This window comes from Papio anubis, chromosome 11, assembly GCF_008728515.1.
Source record: "Papio anubis isolate 15944 chromosome 11, Panubis1.0, whole genome shotgun sequence".
NCBI classification, from domain to species: Eukaryota; Metazoa; Chordata; class Mammalia; order Primates; family Cercopithecidae; genus Papio; species Papio anubis.
The window spans coordinates 65,446,712-65,471,905 of record NC_044986.1 but is presented as its reverse complement, the minus strand read 5'-3'; the positions used below and the strand labels follow the sequence as shown (position 1 = coordinate 65,471,905).

Sequence of the window (25,194 nt, the reverse complement as noted above, 5' to 3'; positions counted from 1 at the left end):
GTACTAGCCAACAAATAATCTACATTTAGAAACTGAGGGTAGAAATGTCTATATTTAAATAGGAAACAAGCATCTAAAATACAAATCCATGTCTTTAACAAGGCAATTTACATAATTAGGTGTAAGTTTTTATTAACTTTATGTTCCTTAGGATCTAGCAAACCTCAGTTGACTGTATCTCAAGCTCAAACTGCATCACCTGGCCATTAAAAGGTAAAATCACAATGGAATTGGGCCTGTTTGACTAGGGAAAAGATCACTTCAATATTGCACATTTCCTTTCTTTAGAAACAGAGTTAAGTCAGGGCCATCTTGGTTCTGAATCTCTCCACCATTTTTGTTGGGAGAAGACTAACCATCTCTTTACTAAGTTCTAGCTCCTTCTATTTCTTGGGCAGCCTCCTGGGATGCTTTTCACAATAATCAATAATAAATTTGTAATGTTCCAATGATGTTGCCAAATTTTCCAACTCTTTCTTAGGATCGTGTGAGATTTTACCATAGAGGCGGGCATCGAGAAACTTAGCTAACATGGCGGAAGAACACATCTTCCCTATGCTCAGGAATGCTTTATTCTGGATATCTCAGGTGTCTAAAATCTATCTTATCACTTATTAAGCGTAGTACGAATTTCAGCTGGATCTGTCTGTTGACCAGCTTAAGGTAATACTGTGGATTCAGGTCTACAGTTAGGGGGCTCTAGCATGGCTATTCTGCGTTTATCATCTTGCACCCGTCTCTCCATGTCAGTTTCAAAGAATGCAAGCACCTTAAACAGAGCACTGTAGTCTTGGACCTTCCAATATGGTCAGTGACATAACCATCAATCTGAAAGAACTCTTTTGCCTCAAAAGAGACATAGTGCTGACCCAATAAGAAAAGTTCTCTGGCTTCTTCAAAATCTAAAGGTCTCAAGTAGCTCACTTTCTCTTCTACTGCAGAGATGGCATCCCACACAGCTCACCAGTTCCAAAACTGCACAGCTTTTTCGAATGCTTTCCTCCTCATCTAGTTCTTTTTTCCTTAAAGCTCTAAAGTTCAGACTGTTTATCAAGATCAAAGCTCTCCTATGTTGTCCTGAAGGAAAAATAAATAAATTATGTGGTTAAGTAGGACACTCACCTCTTGCTGTTAAATAACATTAAAGCAAACTTCAAGAGTTTTTTTAGAAAAAGTCTGCAACCCTGGTTTAGAAGGGGTATCATAGTCTTAAACACAGAAAACTGCTCTTTCTTTAATTATATTTAAAGAAAACTCAAGAAATGTGAAAAAAAAAGAAAAATATTTAAATGAACAGAAGCTGCTTACATATCATTTATTCTGAGACTGAAATTCATTTACAGTTACTCCTTCCAATAAGATAAATGCTACCTATAAAAGTACTTTGAAATTGTAGAGCATTATATACATGTGATACATTACTCCCAGCACTTTGGAGGCCAAAGTGAGGATCCCTGGAGTCAGGAGTTCAAGACCAGCCTGGCCAACACAGTGAAAACCCTGTCTCTACTAAAAATACAAAATTAACTAGGCATGGTGGCGGGGGCCTGTAATCCCAGTCACTTGGGAGACTGAGGCAGGAGGCTCAGCTTGAACCCAGGAGGCGGAGGTTGCAGTGAGTGGGAGTAGTGCCACTGCACTCCAGCCTGGGTGAGTGCAAGAGACTCCGTCTCAAGAAACAAACAAACAAACAAACAGACTGTAATCTACCATCACAAAATACTTCACAAAGGATGCCATTAAAATTAATGCTACCATGTTTATGCTATTAGTTATTTAGCGAAATATATCAGAGAGAAATGCTCTAGGTCTACTTAAAGACATCCAAAACGGAACAAAAGTTAAATCTACCTTCCCTAGTTAAAGGGTTTTCTCTCTTGGGGGTGGGGAATAACTTCACAAGAATAACTAAGGTGGTTAAGAAGCCAGGTAAAGCTCTTCTTGGCCATTAAATTAAATAGCAGATCCCAAGTCCTTTCTTCCTTGCTTTTCTTTCTTTTTTTTTTTTGAGGTGATAGTCTCGCTCTGTCGCCCAGGCTGGAGTGCAGTGGCGGATCTCCAGCTCACTGCATCCACCCTCCCGGGTTATGCCATTCTCCTGCCTCAGCCTCCCGAGTAGCTGGGACTACAGGCGCCGCCACCTCGCTCCGGCTAGTTTTTTGTACTTTTTAGTAGAGGCGGGGACTTCACCCGTGTTAGCCAGGATAGTCTTGATCTCCTGACCTGGTGATCCGCGTCTCGACGCCCCAAAGTGCTGGGATTACGGGCGACCGCGGCAGCCTGGCCCCTTTTCTTCTTTTCATTTGACACTGTCTCACTAGTGATCTCTCCACAAACCCTTCAAGGTTTCCAAATGCTCAGAAGATGAAGACAACAATGCTTCAAAGCCTTGATTGCTCCAGCCCCTTTCTAACTCTAACTTATATCTACCTTATATCACACTCCCTCTCCCTCAGCTCCAACCTCACAGCCTTTGCTCCATCCCTTCTGATATCATCCTCCCTTACGCCACAGAACTTCTAAACATGCTGCTTCAGCTCCTTGGCATGGTGTACCTTCTTTTCTTCAGGCTAGGTAACTCCTACTTACTCATCCCCAGAGCTTGCTTGTTATTTCTTCCTATTGCGCCTTCTCATATCATGTGTCTCTCCTTTGTGGAACTTAGCAAAATTGTACTTTTACATGAAGTCAAAGGCTAGGTTCATTTTTGTCCATCATAGTATCCTTGGCCAATGACTAGCACAGGTTTGGCATAAATACTTAATTGAATAAATATGTGTATGTCTTAAAGCTTGAGCTGGGCTGGGCGCGGTGGGTCACGCCTGTAATCCCAGCACTTTGAGAGGCCGAGGTGGGTGGATCACAAGGTCAGGAGATTGAGACCATCCTGGCTAACACGGTGAAACCCCATCTCTACTAAAAATACAAAAAAGATTAGCCGGGTGTGGTGGCGGGAGCCTGTAGTCCCAGCTAATCGGGAGGTTGAGGCAGAAGAATGGTGTGAACCTGGGAGGTGGAGTTTGCAGTGAGCCGAGATCGCGCCACTGCGCATTGCGCCACTGTGCTGCACTCCAGCCTGGGTGACAGAGCAAGACTCCGTCTAAAAAAAAAAAAAGCTTGAACTGAAGAAGGCCTTTCAGATAAATACACAGATGATACAGGATGAAGTTACGGTTAAAAAAGAAAGTCAGGGCCGAGCGCAGTGGCTCACACCTGTAATCCTAGCACTTTGGGAGGCTGACATGGGTGGATTGCTTGAGCTCAAGAGTTCAAGACCAGCCTGGGCAACATGGTAAAACATCGTCCTAACAAAAATACAAAGAATTAGCCGGGCACAGTGGCACACACCTGTGGTCCCAGGCTGATGTGGGAGGACCGCTTGAGCTGGGGAGGTGGAGGATGTAGTGAGTGGAGATCATGCCACTGCACACCAGCCTGGGTGACAGAAACCCCATCTCAAAAAACAAAATTGGGTTTAAGGAAAATCTGAGTAATTTAGTAGCATGGCAAATATGTGAGTTTAAACTAACCAAGTGATGAAGTTCTAAGTTCCCAGACTAGAAACATCAACTGAATGAAAGGTAAGGGTCAAATCATAGTGCATTATGCTTGACACAATTACTTCAAACGTAGATCATAAGTCTCTAAATCTTGTATACTTCCTTCCTTCCTGGGCTGCTTGTTTATCTACATGTTCTCTCTAGGATGCTTTCTTAAATTAGCCTACTGTTTTGCTCCAATAGCCCCTGCAACCCTCCTTTTCCAGCTTTCCTTACCTGACCAGAAGAAACTTGACAGCAATTCCTGGCTCCAAATTCTCTAGACATAAAGCCCATAGTTCTTCTCCCTACTTTCTGTCTTTCCTTAATATGCCTCCTCTTTACCCTCTAACCTCTAAAATGATCTTTATCTCTTCAAGATCTATGCTTCTGATGTGTTGAGGTTTGTTTAGTTTTCTTTCGTTTAGTAGTTTCATAAGGTTCTACATTATTTACCACTGATACAGTATGGATTTGTGTCCCCGGCCAAATCTCACATCAGACTGGAGGAGGGACCTGGTGGGAAGTGACTGGATCATTGGGGGCAGATTTCCTGCTTGCTGTTCTTGTGGTAGTGAGTGAGCTCTCTCATGAGATCTGATGGTTTTGAAGTGTGTAGCATATCCCCCTTTGCTCTCTCTCTCTCCTGCTCTGCCACGGTAAGACACGCTTGCTTCCCTTTCACCTTCTGCCATGACTCTAAGTTTCCTGAGGCCTCCCAGTCATGCTTCCTGTTAAGCCTGAGGAACTGTAAGTCAATTAACCTCTTTTCTTCATAAATTACCCAGTCTCAGGTGGTTCTTTTTCTGTTTTTTTTTTTGAGACAGGGTCTCACTCTGTTACCCAGGCTGGAGCGCAGTGGTGCAATGTTGGCTCACTGCAACCTCTGCCTCCTGCGCTCAAGTGATTCTCCTGCCTCAGCCTCCCCAGTAGCTGGGACTACAGGTGCACACCACCATGCTTGGCTAATTTTTTGTATTTTTGGTAGAGACAGGGTTTCAACATGTTGTCCAGGCTGGTCTCAAACTCATGGGCTCAAGTGATCCACCCACCTTGGCCTCCCAAAGTGCTGGGATTATAGGCATGAGGCGCTGCACCTAGCCTCAAGTAATTCTTTATAGCAGTGTGAGAACGGACTAATACAACCACTAAAGATTATTATACTTTTATCAAGCAGAGTCCCATGTAAAAAAAAAAAAAAATTATCATACTTTAATACACACATATAAAAAAACAAAAGCACAATGACTCCCCCAGGAAAGCTTCTATGTATCTACAATTAGTATATTGCATCTAAATGATTAATTTTATTATCCTCCCTAGTGGTTAGAAACTAGGATTGGGTATAAATTAATAATGATGATGGTAGTTAACATTTATTAAGGACTTAGTATGTCTCAGGCACTTTTCTGAGGCCTTAATATATACTGATCTAACTCTCATAACAACAGTATTAAGTACTATTATCTCCAACTGATTTGTGAGGAAATACAGGCAAAAATATATTAAGTAAATTGCCACAAAGACATAGCTACGAAGCAGCAGAGCTGGAGTTCATACCTACCTAGTGTGTTTCCAGAGCCCATGCTCTTCACTGCCATCACTTCTGCTTCTATTTTTGAACTATTACATGAGCTATTTCTTAAAAGTCTACCCTTTTAGATTTTATCAAGTCCATGCTGTGTGTAAGATAACACTGAGAAGTATATAAAGATTAGTAAGGCCTTGGCCAGGTGTGGTGGCTCACACCTGTAATCCCAGCACTCTGGGAGGCCGAGATGGGTGGATCACTTGAGGTCAGGAGTTGGAGACCAGCTTGGCCAACATGGTGAGACTCCGTCTCTACTAAAAAGTCAAAAATTAGCCAGGCATGGTGGCAGGCACCTGTAATCCCAGCTACCCGGGAGGCTGAGGCAGGAGAATCCTTTGAACCCGGGACGCAGAGGTTGCAGCTGCGATCACACCACTGTACTCCAGCACTCCAGTCTGGGCAACACAGCCAAACTCCGTCTCAAAAAAAAAAAAAGATTAGTTAGGCCAGGCACAGTGGCTCACACCTGTAATCCCAGCACTTTGGGAGGCAAAGGCGGGAGGATCACTTGAACCCAAGAGTTCAAGACCAGCCTTGGCAACATAATGAGAGCCAGTATCTACAAAACAACTTAAAAATTAACTGGACATGGTGGCACATGCCTGTACTCCCAGGATGAGGTGGGATGATTGTGTGAGCTGGGGAGATCAAGGTTGCAGTGACCCATGACCATATCACCACACGCCAGCCTGGGCAACACAGCAAGAGCCTGTCTTTAAAAAAAAAAAAAAAATAGAATATGACATAGTTCCCAGCTCTCAAGAAGCTTATAGTCTAACCAAAGAGAAGTCTTCAAGGAAGACGTAGTATTTAAGATAGGCCTTGAATGATAAGTAAGATTTTATTTATTTATTTATTTATTTATTTATTTGAGATGGAGTCTTGCTCTGTTGCCCAGGCTGGAATGCAGTGGTCCACTCTTGGCTCACTGCAGCCTCTGCCTCCTGGATTCAATCAATTTGATGAGTACGATTTAAAACCAAGAAAGAAATATTTATGAAAACATTCTACACGCCTTTCATATTAAACACAATGTGACCCCAATGAGCACAGTCCCCACTATGAGTTTTTACTTACAATGTCCTCATTTAAGAAAGAAAAAGGCAACTTCTGACTGCATTACCTGCATGGAGAGTTGGGCATTCTGCATGAGAGTCAAACAGTATTTGATCCAGCACCTTGCTATTTCCCCCTTTCTTTGATGATAAAGCTCTGGCACCTCTCCTTCAGCTTCAGGAGCTAAAATATACATGTGATTTGTTTAAATTAATGGTCACAACTGTAATTTTCACTGGGTACTGTAATTTTTTTATATCACTTTTTCCTGACTACAAAAGTAACAGATCTTTACTGAAGCAGGGGGCTCGGGGAAAAGGGAAGAAAGATCCACTCCAAATCCTACTATCCAGAAGCACTCACTATTATTTTTGCATATTTCTTTCTCATACCACAAACACTTTACTCATATCATTATCAACTCTTAGCTTCATTTTTAAGTACACCATTATATACAATTAAATAGATATTCCATTATTTAGCCATTCTTCCAATTCTAACCTGGAATTTGTTGTTTCCATTTCTGTACTATCACAAAAACCTCTATGTCACACAACACATGGTTGTGGAGAACCTGGTGCTAAACTATTCAGATGACCTGCTTCTGGGTCAGAGTGTCATACACAGCAGGGCAGCTTTCTTGCTGCAATCTATTGAAAGTCAGCCCTCAACACAAAGGTTTAGAAAGTTTATACACACACACACATTTTTTTACACTCGAAACATGAATATATTTGTGCAAAAATCTGCCTGGATTTTGGATTACTTCCTTAGGGCAGGTTCCTAGAAGTGGAATTTACTGAGTAGAAGAGTTTACACAATTTTAAGTAATTCACAACATATAGCCAAATTATTTTCAACAAATACGCCAACCAACAATATACGAGAATGCTCAATAAGAACATTTTGAAAACACTGGACACTGTCATTTTTTCAGCTATTTTGAAGAGTAAAAAAATAATATCTCACGATATTATTTTAAATAAAGTATAGTATTAAATAATATCTCGGCAATTTAGTTTTTGTTCATTTTTTGAGACAAGTGCCTCTTAGACTTCAACTAATCTATAATTAATTCAATGTAGCTAATATATTAGGGGAGAAAGCAACTATTTACTTTGATAATGTGCATTCCTTTAACTCTTAAGAGTCTCTGCACTTTTCAGATCCACAATTAGAATGTCCATTTGTAAGGAAGACATGATGTTTCAAAATCTAAAACATCATAAGAAGGTTGGAAACTGTTCAACTGTGAGTTATAGAATCAAACTATTTTTCAAAATAAACTATTTTTAAAGAAAATGATGAACTTACTACAAAACCTGTTAAATGGCTCAAAGATACATGTTAACTGTGATTTTCTAAGAGAAAATGAAACACTATACTTAAAAAGATGGATATTTGGCTACATCGTTTATGCATGTAGTATTCCAACCAAAAATATATCATCTGAATGGTGGCGTAAGGAAACATCACACAAACCCCAGTTGGCAGTAATTCTCTGAAATAACTGGCCTATATTCTTCAAAAATGTTAAGTGATGAAAGGGAAAGAAAGGCTGAGGAACAATTCTGGATGAAAAATGCCTAGAGATGTGACAACTGAATGCAATATGCAATCTTGAACTGTATAATCCAGTACTGGCAAACAAATGCTAGAAGGAATATTATGGCAACAACTGATGAAACAGAAATATGCAGTGTAGACAAAAGAATTGTATCAATGTTACTCTTGTTTTTTAAATTTCTTTAAAAACATAGAGGTAGGGTCTCACTATGTTGATCAGGCTGGTCTTGAACTCCTGGCCCCTCCCATCTTGGCCTCCCAAAATCTAGCATTACAGGCGTGGGCCATCATGCCTAGCCAATGTTACATTTCTTGAATTTGATAAATGATCTATGATTATGTAAGAAGATATTCTTCTTAGGAAATATATATTGAAGTATGAAAGGGTAAAGGAGCCTAATGTATGTAACCTCTCTAGTGGTTCAGAGAGAAAAATAAAATTTGATTCCAAGCGAAGAAAATACTAAAAATTGGTGCATTTAGGAGAAGGGCATATGATAGCTCTTCTGATCTTGCAACTTTTCAAAAGTTTAAAATAATTTCAAAATAAAATACTTTTTTAAAAGCTATGTAAAACATGCAAAGGTAAACTTACTGTCTTCTGTGGCTGAGATCTTTCCAGTTTGACCAAAAATGACATTAGCAGCTGATAAACAGTGCCTGGCCTCCATAAAGCATAGCTATTGGGGAAATAAACAACAGTGAATGTGACTATCATACAGCTTTATTTGCAACTGATACTTGCATAATTTCTTTTAATATGGGAAAAGGTATAAAATCAGATAAAAATACTACAAAGGAGGCCCTATAGAGTTGCAGATCATTCAGAAGGTATAAAAGATATATTATCATATTATCTGGTTAAAATGTAACCTCAATGGTTAAAATATTAATGCCCCCAAACTCTTAATAATAATCCACTTGGGCTGAAAGACAACTGCCAATTGAAAGTTAGCTCTCCTTATTTAATCAATAGATATACAGGAATGGCTGTCATCCTAGACTTAAACTGTCTCAAAAAGCCCTTTAGGTTCAGTCTAAATAGCCAAACTCCCACGCACAATAAATTCTTAGACTATTTACATTGTGTCAGGACTGAATTTTTTTTTTCCTTACGAGATAGGGGTCTCACTCTAGCCCAAGGCTGGAGTGCAGTGGCACAATCATAGTTCGCTGCAGCCTCAACCTCCTGGGCGTAAGGGATCCTCCCACCTTTAGCTTCCTGAGTAGCTGGACTATAGGCACATGCCACCAAGCCTAATTCTGGGGTTCCTCTATGTTGCCTAGACAAGTCTCCAACTCCTGGCCTCAAGCAATGCTCCCACCTTGGCCTCCCAGAGTGCTGGGGTTATAAATGTAAGCCACCTTGCCCAGTCTGAAGATTTAACTTTTATTAGGTTTATAGAGCCCTTTTACATCCTACTATACATAGGCAATTAGGATAAATTTGGATAAGGAGAGACTCCTGTGTTCTAAAATCTTTGAAATTTACATACAATAAGGCTTCCCACCAAATTTTGAAGTCAACAGATTTCTACAGATGAACTTTATGGAACTGCTTTACCAACACTCTTGAAGACTTCATAATTCAATTCTGGGCATGGCAAACTTCTCAAACAATTAGAGAAGATCTCCTTATTAATAGAAACATTTTGTATTTGTCATGTAAGTCAAAGGACCACCCAGCAGAAGTTCAAAGTTAAAGTCCAACTTTTAGTTGGAAGCCACCCTCATTAAATAGAATGTCTACTTAATTATAGTAATACCTGAAAGGCTTTAAATGGTTGGCTATAACTTTAAAATCGCAGCATTACATGTATCTTTCCATTATGGCAAATTCAGAAGCCATCTTGAGAATAGCTGGGCATGTCAAGTATTGGCCCAGCAACATCTATAGATAAAAATGTGTTAAATCTTAAAAGCCAAAAGAAAGTTAGAGTTTATATAATGAAACTTTAATTATCTCTCTATAATCCAATCCCTTAACCATTATCATCATTTTAGCTTTGTCCAGATTGGCTCCCTGTGAGCAATCGCTGCTAGAACAGTGAGTATCTTATGCCCTCTAGGTGGCTGGTAAATGTGGGACTTTAGCAGCTGCCAGGTAGGGATTCACCACGTAGCAAAACCTCATCACTGGAATCAGATGAAGATGACAATGATATAAATGACAATTGCATTTTTAAAAACATGGTTCAAATCCCTCTTTTTGCAATACGACTTAGTTGGTTTTAACAAAAACTTAAAAAAGATTTTGGCAAAAAATAAAAGTGCAGGGTGTGGGAAGTCTCATGAAAATTACTGCATGCTCCACATAAGTAATGCTTAACAACTTTAAATTTTAAATCACACTTTAATATCTAGATATCTTAGTACTGCCAATATCCATGGAGTTTTAAGTATTAATTAAAGTCATAGTGAATACATAATTTTAAAGTTGCTAAACAGAATGAACAAGGGGCCTCCAACAGCTGTAAAAAAGATGTCACAAGCAGAGGCACTGGATAACACTTTGGATGAGGACAATGAAATGGATTCATGAGAATTAGTTAACTGAATGCTCTGATATATGCAGTAGCGTTACTTACACACTTGATCTTAGACCAAAGTCCTAGAAGCGATGCTGCAGTCACCACAGCCCTTTCTCTCCTGCTAATAGCTTTTCTGAATGAAATTCTGTGGGACAATACTTTAATCATAGGGCGCATTTACAGAACCAACGCTAACGAAATGCTCAAAAAGGATAAAGGCCCAAGAATAAGGCAGCAGGTTACCAGAGAGATGAAAGAAGGAACTCTGATAAGCAGAGAATTACCAAAATTTCAGAGAGGCTTGTGAATTAGAAATATAAATAAAAGTAATTTATATTGCCGAGATGTCTTATTAAGGATTAATAGGAAAATCTGGTTAGAAAAGGTAGTGTAAAATTATTTTAGCATTAAAAACTCTTAGGGATTAAAGGAATAAATGGGTCAATTAAGGGTACATCAACATGACGTGAGCAATGCTTTTTAAAATTTTTATGAGAAATTCTGATAAACAATTAAGAAGCTCAAAAACATTGTCCCTGTTTAACAATCCAAAAGAAGTATGTCATAAAGACCTAGAACTTTGGAACTCAGCAGACATATTTCCAACATTAAAAAATTATTACAGAGTTAATTCTGAAAAATAACTGAAATGCATCACATGCTTTTATCAAAGCCCACATTTAACAGTCAACTTCCTCAGTCAAATTCTCAGAGTTATGAGATTACCATTACATAAAGATAAAGATATATCTACAAGATAAAATCTGCAATTTAAGGTAATACCTCACTAAAATGAGTTGAGATAGCGTGCCTATGTTAAAAAAAAGAATTGGTCTTAGGTAACATGTAAAACAATGATAAAACTTGGTATTTTAAAACTTAAAATAATTCATACAACAAAAAGCTACAAAATTTTAGTACACGGGCAAACTGAGCTGCATTTTCGGGTCCAGTTGCAAATCATAAAATACAAGCTACCTGTTTTTAAAAGATGGTATTTTCAAGGTACTACTGGTTCTATTTTTATACTCACTATTGGTACTCTGTTAGATAACTACTTCAAGATGCTTACCTTATTGATGTAAAACTGTGACAAGGTAGCAGCATTGATAGCCCACTCTATAGGATGGTAGGCATTATGCTCAAGCTGGCGTTTTAGTGTACTATGGCAATAGTGAGCAGCCTTCTCAAACATTTCCAGATGCTGGTAGACTTGAGCTAGGTAATATAGGTTATGAGTATAAACCTTTTCAAATCTGTAAAGAAAAAATAAACCAATATTTATGTAATGGTTTACTTTTTTTTTTTCCTGAGACAGAGTCTCACTCTGTTGCCCAGGCTGGAATACAGTGTCGTGCTCTCACTGCAACCTCCACCTCCTGGGTTCAAGCAATTCTCCTGCCTCAGCCTCTCGAGTAGCTGGAACTACAGATGCCTGCCACCGTGCCGGGCTAATTTTTGTATTTTTGGTTGAGACGGGGTGTCACCGTAATAGTCAGGCCAGTCTCGAACTCCTGACCTTGCGATCCACCCGCCTCAGCCTCCCAAAGTGCTGGGATTATAGGCGTGAGCCACTGTGTCCCGCCCATGGTTTATGTTTTATAAGTAAATTTCACACATATTTATTTTGATCCTCCCACCAACCCTTTGAGTTGGATTTGTTTATTGTATCTATTTGACAGATAAGGAAACTGAGTCTCAGGTTTGAACAAGGTCACATAACACGTAAGCGGTAAATGGAGGTTTTACTCATGTCAGAATCCCCATTCTGTAACCTTTATAAGTGCCTTTTTGAACAATCACTTATCTATGCTATGCGGAAATATTTGCAAGGGCTGATTTCTACACCTACTCACCTTTTTGATCTCTCTTGTTCAGTAAGTTTCTCTTCTTCAGGAAGAAAACGCTCAGTAGGATCAAGAGGAGGACACCCAACCTACAATTAAGAAAAACAAAAGCTCTTTAAAGTTTTAAACTGTAAACACCAAGTGCCCTCTTCTGGAAGACCTGGAGAAATCAACTTTTACAAGCCAAATACATTTCATTTTTTCCTAGTTCATTTTTATGTTACTCAAGAAGTAATTTTCCGTTTTTTAAATTTGTATTTATTTATTCAGACACAGTTTCTGTCACCAGGCTGGATTGGAGTGGCACAATCTTGGCTCACTGTAACCTCCGTCTCCCGATCCTCCCACCTCAAGCAATCCTCCTACCTCAGCCTCCCGAGTAGCTGGAACTACAGGTGTGCAACACTAGGCCTGGCTAATTTTTGTATTTTTTTGTAGACACAGGGTTTCACTATGTTGCCCAGACTGGTCTTGAACTCCTGGGCTCAAGCAATCCACCTGCCTTGGCCTCCCAAAGTGCTAGGATTATAGGCGTGAGCCACTGCACCCGGCTCAACAAGTAATTTTCTTAACCATAAAATCTGAGTCAAACAAATAAAAGATACCCTGTAAGTTCACATTTGACAAAATTTTACTGTTGTTGCAGTTAAACTGCAAATATGCAAAAAATTCACCAATTTGCTTTTAGATATATATAATTCTTTAAGTATTTTGTTTTATCTTTTTTTAAGTTCTTATTTATTTATTTAGAGATGGGGGTCTTGCTCTGTTGCCCAGGCTGGTCTTGAACTCCTAGCCTCCAGTGATCCTCCTGCCTCAGCCTCCCAAAGTACTGAAACTACAGGCATAAGCCACTGTGCCCAACCTCTTTAAGTTTTTTTTTTCTTTTTTTGGAGATGGAGTCTCGCTCTTTCACCAGGCTGGAGGACAGTGGTGCCATCCCGGCTCACTACAACCTCCGCCTCCCAGGTTCAAGTGATTCTCCTGCCTTAACCTCCTGAGTAGCTGGGATTTCAGACATGTGCCACCACCCTCTGCTAATTTTTGTATTTTTAGTAGAGACGGGGTTTCTCCATGTTGGCCAGGATGGTCTTGATCTCTTGATCTGCCTGCCTCGGCCTCCCAAAGTGCTGGGATTACAGGTGTGAGCCACCGTGCCTGACCCCTCTTTAAGTATGTCAAATTGCAATTTTGTCTGGTAAAAGAGCTCTGTTAAAAACTTGCATAAGCAAAACAAATAAGAAAAATGTATATATTTCTACAGTAGTAGTATTCTAAACTGGCCACTAATAAAAATCAAATGAGAGATTTTAATATTTATTCTGATATTTTTTTCTCAAGAAAATAAGAAAAGTATATTACCCGCTTTCAATACAAGGACATTAAAACCAGATTCTATTATTTATTGCCTTGGGCAAGTCACTTGATCTCTTGTGTTTCTATTTTTTCGTCTATAAAATAAGAGTAATAACAGTATCTATCTCATGAGGATTAAGTGAGTTAATATTTACAAATCACTTACAACCCCCTCTTACGTCTTCCAAAAGAGCAGAACTACCTAACCTCTGCCTCATTCTACTTCTATGAGGATAGTCCCATCTAGAAGCATACTCTTGCTTTTAACTGAATTCATTAAACTCCAAAAGGAACAATGCTTCCCATAAAAATATGATTTTACATTCTGGATGTGAACACTAAAAGCATCACAACTTGGGCTCTCAGGATTTACAGAAAGTAAAAACAACTAAGACAGGAAGCAAGGCCCAAGGCAAACACAATAGATAAGTAATTCTTCAGAGAACTCCTCAACAATGCCGAGGGCTGCTTACCAAGCATACCCCTGTCTAGATGAGGGGACTTAATCAATATATTATTTTATGTACATACTTCACTGTTATGGCTTTCACACTTCATAAGTAATATTAACAGTCAAATCAGTATCTTCTTTTAACTGAAATAGAGGTACAACTAAGCACAAGGAATTTCACTATATGTGTTATGTTTCCATATAAATACTATTTTTAATGAAATACTATTGATGCTTAGTAACTTTTTTTTTTCTTTGAAAAGACGGGTTCTTGCTTTGTTGCTCATGTTGGTCTTGAACTCCTGGCATCAAGCAATCTTCCTACCTCAGCCTCCCAAAGTGCTGGGATTATAAGTGCAAGTCACCGCACTCAGCTTTTACATTTTATTTATTTTTGAGACAGGGTCTCATTTGGTTGCCTGGGCTGGAGTGCAGTGGCAGAGGATCCTGGCTCACTGAAGCTTTGACCTCCTGGACTCAAGCCATCCTCCCACCTCAGCCCCCCAAGTAGCTGGGACCACAAGCACACATCACCACACCCAGCTAATTTTTGTTTAGTTTTTATAGAGACAAGAGTATCACTGTGTGGCCCAGGCTAATCTTGAACTTCTAGGTCAAGCAATCCACCCACCTCGGCCTCCCAAAGTGCTGGGATTAAAGGTGTGAGCCACGTGCCCGGTCTCAGCCTTTACATTTTAAATTAACAATTTCACGTACAAGACTGTGAGCCTAAAAGCAAGAAAGGGGAGACTAACATCTCTATTTGGCCTTGTGGCACTCTGCTCGTTAGTACTTCAGGAAGAAAGTTAAAATGCCAAGGTGCGAGGCTGGGCATGGTGGCTTATGCCTGTAATCCCAGCACTTTGGGAGACTGAGGTGGGCGGATCACTTGAGTCCAGGAGTTCAAGACCAGCCTGGCAACACAGTGAAACCTGGTCTCCAAAAAAATAAAAAATTAGCCGGGAATGGTGGCGGGCACCTATAATCCCAACTACTTGGGAGGCTGAGGCAGGAGAATTACTTGAACTCAGGAGGTGGAGGTTGTAGTGAGCCGAGATCACACCACTGCACTCCAGCCTGGGCAACCGAGCGAGACTCCGTATCAAAAAGAAAAAAATAAATAAATAAAGACAGAATCTTACTCTGTCACCCCGGCTGGAGTACAGTGGTTCGATGATAGCTCACTGCAACCTCAAACTCCTGGGCTCAGGTGACCCTCCTGCCTCAATCTCCCAAGTAGTTAAAACTACAGGTGTGTGCTACCACATCTGGCAAATTTTTTAATTTTCTGTAGTGACAAGGCCTTGCTGTGCTGCCCAGGCTGGTCTCAAACTTCTGGGCTCAAGTGATCCTCCAGACTCAGCCTCCCAAAGTGCTGGGATTACAGGCATACCAAGCTTCTTATATTCTTTTGTAGTTAAGCATTCTGATGCCTGAATTTAGCAAACATAATTTTGTATGTTTAGTCTCTTTTATGTGATATCTAATGTTATTTCAAGTTTTTTAATGTTATAAAAGCACTTTATTAATGGATTTTTTTTTTTTTTTGAGACAGGGTCTCACTGTCGACCAGGCCGGAGTACAGTGGTGTGATCTCAGCTCACCGCAGCCTCTGCCTCTCAGGTTCAAGCGATTCTCCTGCCTCAGTCTCCGGAGTAGCTGGGACTATAGGAATGTGCCACCACGCCCGCTATTTTGTATTTTTAGTAGAGATGGGGTTTCACCATGTTGCCCAAGCTGGTCTTGAACTCCTGACCTCAAGTCATCCACTTGCCTCGGCCTCCCAAAATGCTGGGATTACAGGCATGAGCCACCATGCCCAGCCGTATTAATGGATTTTTAAAGCAGATAGCTGTGACAAATAGTAATCTATAAGAAAATATTGTGCCTGATAATTTCCCTTTCATATTAAAACAAGTTTATTAAGGAAACAGATGGTAACACAGTGGCTTGTCACCTTTGCAGGCTGTGACCCTAAAGTGAGAGTCTTCAGTGTTGGCTCCCCAGAGCCCTAGAAGCTCTACAGCATCTCTTTTGTACTACTGCAGTGGGGAGGAGGAAGAATCCGTAGTAGATTGGGCTCTGGGTCCTTCTAACCTGCTTAACCAGAGTAACTCAATTTTTATATGCTGCATTTTCAGAAGGGTTTCACGGGCTTAAAAAAAAAAAAAACCATTGAAAAACCATTGCCCTGAAGCAGTGGTTCTCAAAGTACAGTATAGTACTTAGACCAGCAGTATAAACATCACCCAGGCAGGACCTTGTTAAAAATGCAAATTCCGGCCGGGGCGGTGGCTCATGCCTGTAATCCCAGCACTCTGGGAGGCCGAGGTGGGCGGATCACAAGGTCAGGAAATCGCGACCATCCTGGCTAACAGGGTGAAAACCCGTCTCTACTAAAAATACAAAAAATTAGCGGGGCGTGGTGGCGGGCGCCTGTAGTCCCAGCTACTCAGGAGGCTGAGGCAGGAGAATGGCGTGAACCCGGGAGGCAGAGCTTGCAGTGAGCCGAGATCCTACCACTGCACTCCAGCCTGGGTGACAGAGCAAGACTCCATGTCAAAAAAAAAAAAAGCAAATTCCTAGACCCCACCCCAGAACTATTAAATCAGAGCCTGGATGCCCAGTCTGCTCTGCTTTCACGAGCTCTCCAGATTTTGATGGGTGCTAACATTTGAGAACCATTGCTTCAAAGATTTCAGATGTTTTGTTAAAGTAGTTCTTGTTTCCTTCAAGTAATGCTATTTTCATGGAAAACCAAAATAAAATATTTAAATTATAAATACAAAAACATGCAAATAGTATTTTAGGATAACATTAGAATAATATTTCCTTTATAATGGTATTTAGACCAGGTTGCCATTATGTCCTATCCAAGAATTATTTTTTAAAACCCTAAAGTCTTTAATATGCAATAATTTCAGCTATTAGGTGACTTCCCAGATAGCTCTATAGAGAAGTTCCTGGGCACAGTGAAGAGTCACACAAATATTACGAATGAGGGATTCTTACTATCAATTCTTGACTAGTTTCAATCAAAACTTAAAAATTATCTGACATGTAACATACCTCCTTCATATACTGAGTATATAGGGCTTCTGATGACTCTAGGTAAGCCTGTGCAGTTTCAATTTCTTCTCTTTCAGACCACAAGATACCCAGGTTATTCTGGAAAATAAAGAAAAAGAGAAGCAAACAATGATATAAGACCTCCAATTAGAGTAAATTTCATAGTTTTAAAGTCAATACTTACCAACCAAATAGTGGAGTTGGATTACCAATTAATTATTCACAATGATATTGACCTTATGTAGTGCAGCAGGTAGCTGCTAAAATCAACCCCCAATGATCTCTGCTTCTGGGTATTCATGCTCTTATGTAATCTCTTCCCCTTGAGTACAGGCTGGTTTTAGTGATGTGCTTCTAACAACTAGACTATCACAGAAGTGATGGAAAGTCATTTCCAAGATTAATTAACAAAACCCTTGGTTTCCATTTTGGGTGCTATCTATTGCCTGCTTTTTTTTTTTTTTTTTTTTTGAGACAGAGTCTCACTCTGTTGCCCAGGATGGAGTGCAGTGGCGCAGTCTCGGCTCACTGCACGCTCCGCCTCCCAGGTTACTGCCATTCTCCTGCCTCAGCCTCCCCAGTAGCTGGGACTACAGGTGCCCGCCACCACACCCGGCTAAATTTTTGTATTTTTAGTAGAAGATGGGGCCTCACCGTGTTAGCCAGGATGGTCTCGATCTCCTGACCTTGTGATCCACCCGCCTTGGCCTCCCAAAGTGCTGGGATTACAGGCATGAGCCGCTGCGCCCAGCCAATTGACTGCTCCTTCTTAAAGAAGCCAACTGCCATGTTGTGAGCCACCCTATGGAGAGGCCCATATGGAAAGGAAATGAGAGAGGTCAACAGTCTGAGGCCCTCCGTCAAAAAGCCTGTGAGGAACTGAATCCTGCCGACAACCATGTGAGTAAGTTGGAAATGGATCCTCCTGGCATCCCAGCCTTCAAGTATTACTGCGAGCCCCAGCAGGTCAACAATATGATGTGGGCCTTTGAGTAAGGGGCAATCAGCTAAGCCATGGTGAGATTTCTGAGATAACAGACAAAGATGGATCAGAAACATATAGTGCTTTGAAAATACTATGCTCTTCCAGAGACTTTTTTTTTTTTTTGAGATGGAGTCTCGCTCTGTCGCCCAGGCTGGAGTGCAGTGGCCGGATCTCAGCTCACTGCAAGCTCCGCCTCCTGGGTTCACGCCATTCTCCTGCCTCAGCCTCCCGAGTAGCTGGGACTACAGGCGCCCGCCACCTCGCCAGGCTTATTTTTTGTATTTTTTAGTAGAGACGGGGTTTCACCGTGTTAGCCAGCATGGTCTCGATCTCCTGACCTCGTGATCCGCCCATCTCGGCCTCCCAAAGTGCTGGGATTACAGGCTTGAGCCACCGTACCCGGCCAAACAGTACTTGTATTGGTTGATTGATTGATTTATCAAATTTTTATTGATGGATTACTGTATGCCAGGCACTGCCCTAAGTGCTTGGGGCACTTCAAGGAATAAAACAGATAGAAATTCCTGCCCTCATGTGGTTACATTCTAGCACGGAAAAGCATTACTAGTAAATTATATAGTATGTTACAAAGTGCTGGAGTGCAGTGGCCGGATCTCAGCTCACTGCAAGCTCCGCCTCCTGGGTTCACGCCATTCTCCTGCCTCAGCCTCCCGAGTAGCTGGGACTACAGGCGCCCGCCACCACGCCCGGCTAATTTTTTGTATTTTTTAATAGAGACGGGGTTTCACCGTGTTAGCCAGGATGGTCTTGATCTCCTGGCCTCGTGATCCGCCCGTCTCGGCCTCCCAAAGTGCTGGGATTACAGGCTTGAGCCACCGCGCCCGGCCGACTTTTTTTAAAAAAAGAAATAGGCTGGGTGTGGTGGCTCATACCTGTAATTCTAGCACTTTGGGAGGCCGAGGTAGGCAGGTCACTTGAGGCGAGAAGTTCAAGACCAGCCTTGCCAAAATGGCGAAACCCCATCTCTACTAAAAACACAAAAATTAGCCGGGAGTGGTGGCATGCGCCTGTAATCTCAGCTGCTTGGGAGGCTGAGGCATGAGAACTGCTTCAACCTGGGAGGTAGAGGCTGCAGTGAGCCAAGATCGCACCATTGCACTCCTGCCTGGGCAATGGAGCAAGACTCTGTCTCAAAAACAAAACCAAAACCAAAAAATTATATATATGGGCCCAGCACAGTGGCTCACACCTGTAATCCCAGCACTTTGGGAGGCCAAGGTAGGCAGATCACTTCAGGTCAGGAGTTTGAGATCAGCCTGGCCAACATGGTGAAACCCCATCTCTACTGAAAAATAATAAAAAAAAAATTAGCCAAGTGTGGTGGCAGATGCCTGTAATCCCAACTACCTGGGAGGCTGAGGCAGAAGAATGGCTTGAACCCAGGAGGTGGAGGTTACAGTGAGCCAAGATCATGCCACTGCACTCTAGCCTGGGCTGCAGAGTGAGACTCTATCTCAAAAAAAAAAAAAGTATATATGTAGTGGAGTTAGTCTACCTCACTTCCCTTGGAATAGTCAGTCCTTCAGGCACAAGGATACTTCTGAGGCTGGCCTTCTACCATCTTTTGCCATTCCCCTAGGGAAGGAACAGGTTAAGGAAACAGAGTTTTTAATGCAGAAATTCTTAACCTGAAGTCTAAGGACCCCCAAGGCATCCATAAAGAGAATTCAGAGTCCACGAATTTGGATAGGGAAAAAAAAAAACAAATTTCTTTTCACTAATCTCCTATTAAAATATAGCATTTCTTTTCATTATGAACACAGGAAACAAAATGTAGCAGTATTATAAGACCTGGGACTTTGCGAACAATAGAAATGAAAAAAAAAACCCTATTATGCTAGTTTGCAGATATCTCAAAATATCATTTATGCTCATCATTACTTTAAAATCATCAAAGATATTAGATACATTATATAATATGTTAATAAAGAAGTATATATATTACTATATCACACATTTTGTTTTAAAAATCTTTTGGGCCGGGTGCAGTGGCTCACGCCTATAATCCCAGCACTTTGGGAGGCCGAGGCAGGCAGATCACCAGGTTAGGAGTTCAAGACAAGCCTGACCAACATGGTGAAACCCCATCTCTACTAAGAGTACAAAAATTAGCTAGGTGTGGTGGTGCACGTCTGTAGTCCCAGTTACTCAGGAGGCTGAGGCAGGAGAATCGCTTGAACCCAGGAGGTCGAGGTTGCAGTGAGCCGAGATTGCGCCACTGCAACCCAGCCTGGGCAACAGAGAGAGAGACTGTCTCCAAAAATAAATAAATAAATAAAAATATTTTGGCTGGGCACAGTGGCTTATGCCTATAATCCCAACACTTTGGGAGGCTGAAACTTTAGCCCAGGAGTTCGAGACCAGCCTGGGCAACACAGTGAGACTTTGTCTCTATTTGAAGAAAAACGAAATAAAAGTGACTTGATCATTCCACTGGAACATAGCACTTTGGTCTTCTGGCTTCACAAAATTTATCTATTGTATAATTTTTTTTTACGTGACTTGATCAGTCCTCAGTATCCAGGACTATAGGTCATACTGATAATGTTGTGAGATTGGATAGTTCTCTCCTCTGTTACTTATGAGGTCCTTTCCAGGACCTCATTAAACTACATAAGTAATAGAGGCTTGACATAATAGATGACCTTATTAAACCTCATAAGTAACAGAGACTTGAAGGGTGATAAGGTTTGGCTCTGTGTCCCCATCCAAATCTCATGTTGAACTGTGATCTTCAGTGTTGGGAGGAGAAGCCTGGTGGGAGGTGACTGGATCATGGCGGTGGATTTCCCCTTGCTGTTCTCAAGAGATCTGGTTGTTTGAAAGTGTATATCACTTCCCTTTGCTCTCTCCCCTTCCTGCTCCAGCCATGTAGGATGTTTGAGCTTCCCCTTCACCTTTTGCCATGACTGTAAGTTTCCTGAGGCCTCCCCAGCTATACCTCCTGTACAGCCTGTGGAACTGTGAGCCAATTAAACCTCTTTTCTTTATAAAGTATCTAGTCTCAGGTAGTTCTTTATAGCAATATGAGAATGGACTAATACAAAGGGCTCTGCCTTCCTAATAACTTACTGAATGTAATTTCCTGATCTTAGACTTACAAGTCACCTTTTCCTTTTTTTTTTTCTGAGACGGAGTCTCGCTCTGTCGCTCAGGCTGGAGTGCAGTGGCACCATCTGGTCTCACTGCAAGCTCCGCCTCCAAGGTTCATGCCATTCTCCTGCCTCAGCCTCTTGAGTAGCTGGGACTACAGGCACCTGCTACTACACCCAGCTAATTTTTCTGTTTTTTTTTTTTCAGTTGAGACGGGGTTTCACTGTATTAGCCAGGATGGTTTCGATCTCCTGACCTCGTGATCCTCCCGCCTCGGCCTCCCAAAGTGCTGGGGTTAAAGGCATGAGCCACTGCGCCCAGGCTTTCCTTACTCTTTAGTTCAACTTATTTCTCCTTTGATGATAGAAAGTGCTTGGGAAACTCCTTTGACCATGACACCACCATGCCCCACTGCAGCACACTGCACCTAACCTAGGTAGTCTGGAGACTCACCTAGTACCAGAAACTGGTTAGTCACACTCTATTTTTGGGACAGGGTTGTGTTTGGCCTGCTAGATCCAGGGTAGACTATGCCACAGAAAGCAACAATTCTTGGTATGTGACAAATCCAAAACCAAATAGAGACCCTAGAGTATGTCCAAAAATGACTAAAATTCTTCTTCTGGATCATAACCTATTAAGGTCCTGAAGGTAAGGACCATGTAAGGAATCTAGAATGCCTTTATTTATTTATTTATTTATTATTATTATTTTTCGAGATGGAGTCTCACTATCACCCAGGCTGGAGTGCCGTGGCGCGATCTCGGTTCACTGCAACCTCCGCCTCCCGGCTTCAAGCAATTCTCCTCTCTTAGCTTCTTGAGTAGCTGGGATTACAGGCGCCTGCCACCATGACTGGCTAATTTTTGTATTTTTAGTAGAGAGGAGGTTTCACCATGTTGGCCAGGCTGGTCTCTAACTGCTAACCTCAGGCAATCCACTCGCCTTGGCCTCCCAAAGTGCTGGGATCACAGGTGTGAGCCACTGCGCCCAGCCTATTTATTTTTTTGAGACAGTGTTTCATTCTTGTCGCCCAGGCTGGAGTGCAGTGGCACGATCTCGGCTCACTGCAACCTCCACCTCCTGAGGCAGGGTTCAAGTTATTCTCCTGCCTCAGCCTCCAGAGTAGCTGGGATTACAAGCGCCCAACATCACATCCGGCTAATTTTTGTATTTTTAGTAGAGATGGGGTTTTGCCATTTTGGCCAGGCTGGTCTCGAACTCCTGACCTCAGGTGATCCACCTGCCTCGGCCTCCCAAAGTGCTGGGATTCCAGGCGTGAGTCACCACACCTGGCCTGCCTTTATTTTTAAAATTAAATTAGGTTTGGTGTTTTGGATTTTTTTTTTTTAAGTTTGACTCCACAGAGATAATCACTATTGACATTTTATTTGAATTATTATTACCTGTTTTTTTTTTGAGATAGAGTCTTGCTCTGTTGCCCAGTCTAGAGTGCAGTGACACAATCTCGGCCCACTGCAACCTCCGCCTCCCGGGTTCAAGGATTCTTGTGCCTCAGCCTCAAGAGTAGCTGTGATAACGCACCCACCACCACACCTGGCTAATTTTTGTATTTCAAGTAGAGACGGGGTTTCATCATGTTGGATCTCAAACTCCGACCTTAAGTGATCCACCCGCCTCGGCCTCCCAAAGTGCTGGGATTACAGCCATGAGCCACTGTGCCCAGTCTTTATGTGAATTATTCTTTAAATGCAATATAAATTCTACTAAGGGTAGAAAAGCTACAATGGAAGGTCTGGCATCTTTCACATATCATATCCTTGCCATCATATCAAACTAGGTAAGGAGAAAAGTAAAATACAAAATAAAAACAGCTAAAAAAGTATTACTGGTAAATTGTGTCAAACATGTAATGAAGTTTAACACCAACACTACACAAACACTTCCAGAAAAGAGAAAAGGACAGAACACTTCCCATATTAAACCAAAGATATAACAAGAAAACTACAGACTGAAATCCTTCACGAACATAGATGCAAAGATTTTAAACAAAATTTTAGTGAATTCAGTTCAACAATATATAAAAAGGATAATACATTATGACCAAATGGAGTTTATCCCAGGAATGCAAGGTTTAACATTTACAAAAATCAATGTAATCCACCCTATTAACAGACTGAATATGAAAAGACATGATCAGCTCAGTAGATACAGAATGAAATAATGATGTGGAGTGGAAAAAAGGTATACCAAAACAAGAGTATATACAATATGATTTCAGTAACATAAAATTCTACATAGGCTGAGTACAGTGGTGCATACCTGTAATCCTAGCACTTTGGGAGGCCAAGGCAGGCAGATCACTTGACACCTAGGCAATATGGCAAAACCCTGCCTCTACAAAAAATACAAAAATTAGCTGGGCATGGTGGCATGACTGTGTAGTCCCAGCTACTTGGGAGGATGGCTTGAGCCCAGGAAGCAGAGGTTGCAGTGAGCCAAGATCCTGCCGCTACACTCCAGCCTGGGTGACAGAGCCAGACCCTGTCTCCAAAAATAAAATAAAATAAATTTCTACATAGTCCCAGCTACTCAGGAGGCTGAGGTGAAAGATTCACATGGTCCCAGGAGTTTAAGGCCAGCCTAGGCAACACAGTAAGACTCTGTCTCTAAAATAAAATAAAAATCTACAAAATCCAGGGGTGGGGCAAGCAGAAGGGAGGAAAAGAATATAGGAGAGAGGGAGGGACTACAAAGGAGCACAAGAAAACTTTTGGTGGTAACAGGTATGTTCGTATCTTGATTGCAGTGATTGTTTCACAGCTATAAATACATATGTCAGGCTGGGTGCGGTGGCTCATGCCTGTAATCCCAGCACTTTGGGAGGCCGAGGCGGGCGGATCACGAGGTCAGGAGATCTAGACCATCCTGGCTAACATGGTGAAACCCGGTCTCTACTAAAAATACAAAAAATTAGCCCGCTCCTGTAGTGCCAGCTAATCCGGAGGCTGAGGCAGGAGAATGGCGCAAAACCAGGAGGCGGAGCTTGCAGTGAGCCGAGATCGCGCCACTGCACTCCAGCCTGGGCAACAAGTGAGACTCTGTCTCAAAAACAAACAAACAAACAAACTAAAAAGGCGGGGCGCGGTAGCTCACGCCTGTAATCCCAGCACTTTGGGAGGCCAAGGCCGGCGAAGGTCAGGAGATCGAGACCATCCTGGCTAACACAGTGAAACCCTGTCTCTACTAAAAATAAAAAATAAAATAAAAAAAAATAAAAAATTAGTGGTGGCGGGCGCCTGTAGTCCCAGCTACTCAGGAGGCTGAGGCAGGAGAATGGCGTGAACCCAGGAGGCAGAGCTTGCAGTAAGCCGAGATGCGCCACTGCACTCCAGCCTGAGCGACAGAGCGAGACTCCGTTTCAAAAAAAAAAAACAAAAAAAAAAAAACAAAAAAAAAAACAAAACAAAAACAAAAAAACCACATGTATCAAAACTCATCCGACTGTACCGTTACAAATATGTGCAATTAAAAGCCAGGCACGGTGGCTCATGCCTGTAATCCCAGCACTTTGGGAGGCTGAGGCAGGCAGATCACGAGGTCAGGAGATCTAGACCATCCTGACTAACAAGATGAAACCCCGTCTCTACTAAAAATACAAAAAATTAGCCGGGCGTGGTGGCACGCACCTGTAGTCCCAGCTACTCGGGAGGCTAAGGCAGGAGAATGGTGTGAACCTGGGAGGCGGAGCTTGCAGTGAGCAAAGATCTTGCCACTGCACTCCAGCCTGGGTGACAGAGGGAGACTCCGACTCAAAAAAAAAAAAAAGTGCAGTTTATTATACGCCAATTGCAACTCAACGAAGCTGTGAACAATGACAACAAAAAGCATGCCTTATACATATATAACCTGGAGTGGGGAGAGTAATCTACTAATTTCCCAAGAAATTTTACTAAAATCAAGCTGGTAGTGCCAGTATATATCGGTAATAACAAGGATCAGAAGGAATACCAGATAAAAATTATTCCTAAGGCACCTGGAACCCAGAGAAGGCAGAATTCTCTTTTGATAATCTAATGTAATATCAATCTCTTTTGATAAATAATGTAAAGCCAAGTTCTATAGTTC

The 25,194-nt window shown here is 41.7% G+C and overlaps 1 protein-coding gene across 1 annotated transcript in view; it reads right to left on the bottom strand.

The window, feature by feature from the left end:
* Positions 1-570: 570 nt before the first annotated feature.
* KIFBP (kinesin family binding protein) overlaps positions 571-25,194 on the bottom strand; it is a 31,071-nt gene continuing 6,447 nt past the window's right edge. Inside the window, 12 exon segments of the mRNA XM_003903855.5 lie at positions 571-696; positions 698-801; positions 804-951; positions 954-979; positions 982-1,033; positions 1,035-1,058; positions 1,060-1,077; positions 6,254-6,369; positions 8,348-8,432; positions 11,356-11,539; positions 12,140-12,219; positions 17,007-17,105. Coding sequence (XP_003903904.2) covers positions 571-696; positions 698-801; positions 804-951; positions 954-979; positions 982-1,033; positions 1,035-1,058; positions 1,060-1,077; positions 6,254-6,369; positions 8,348-8,432; positions 11,356-11,539; positions 12,140-12,219; positions 17,007-17,105 — 1,062 coding nt within the window.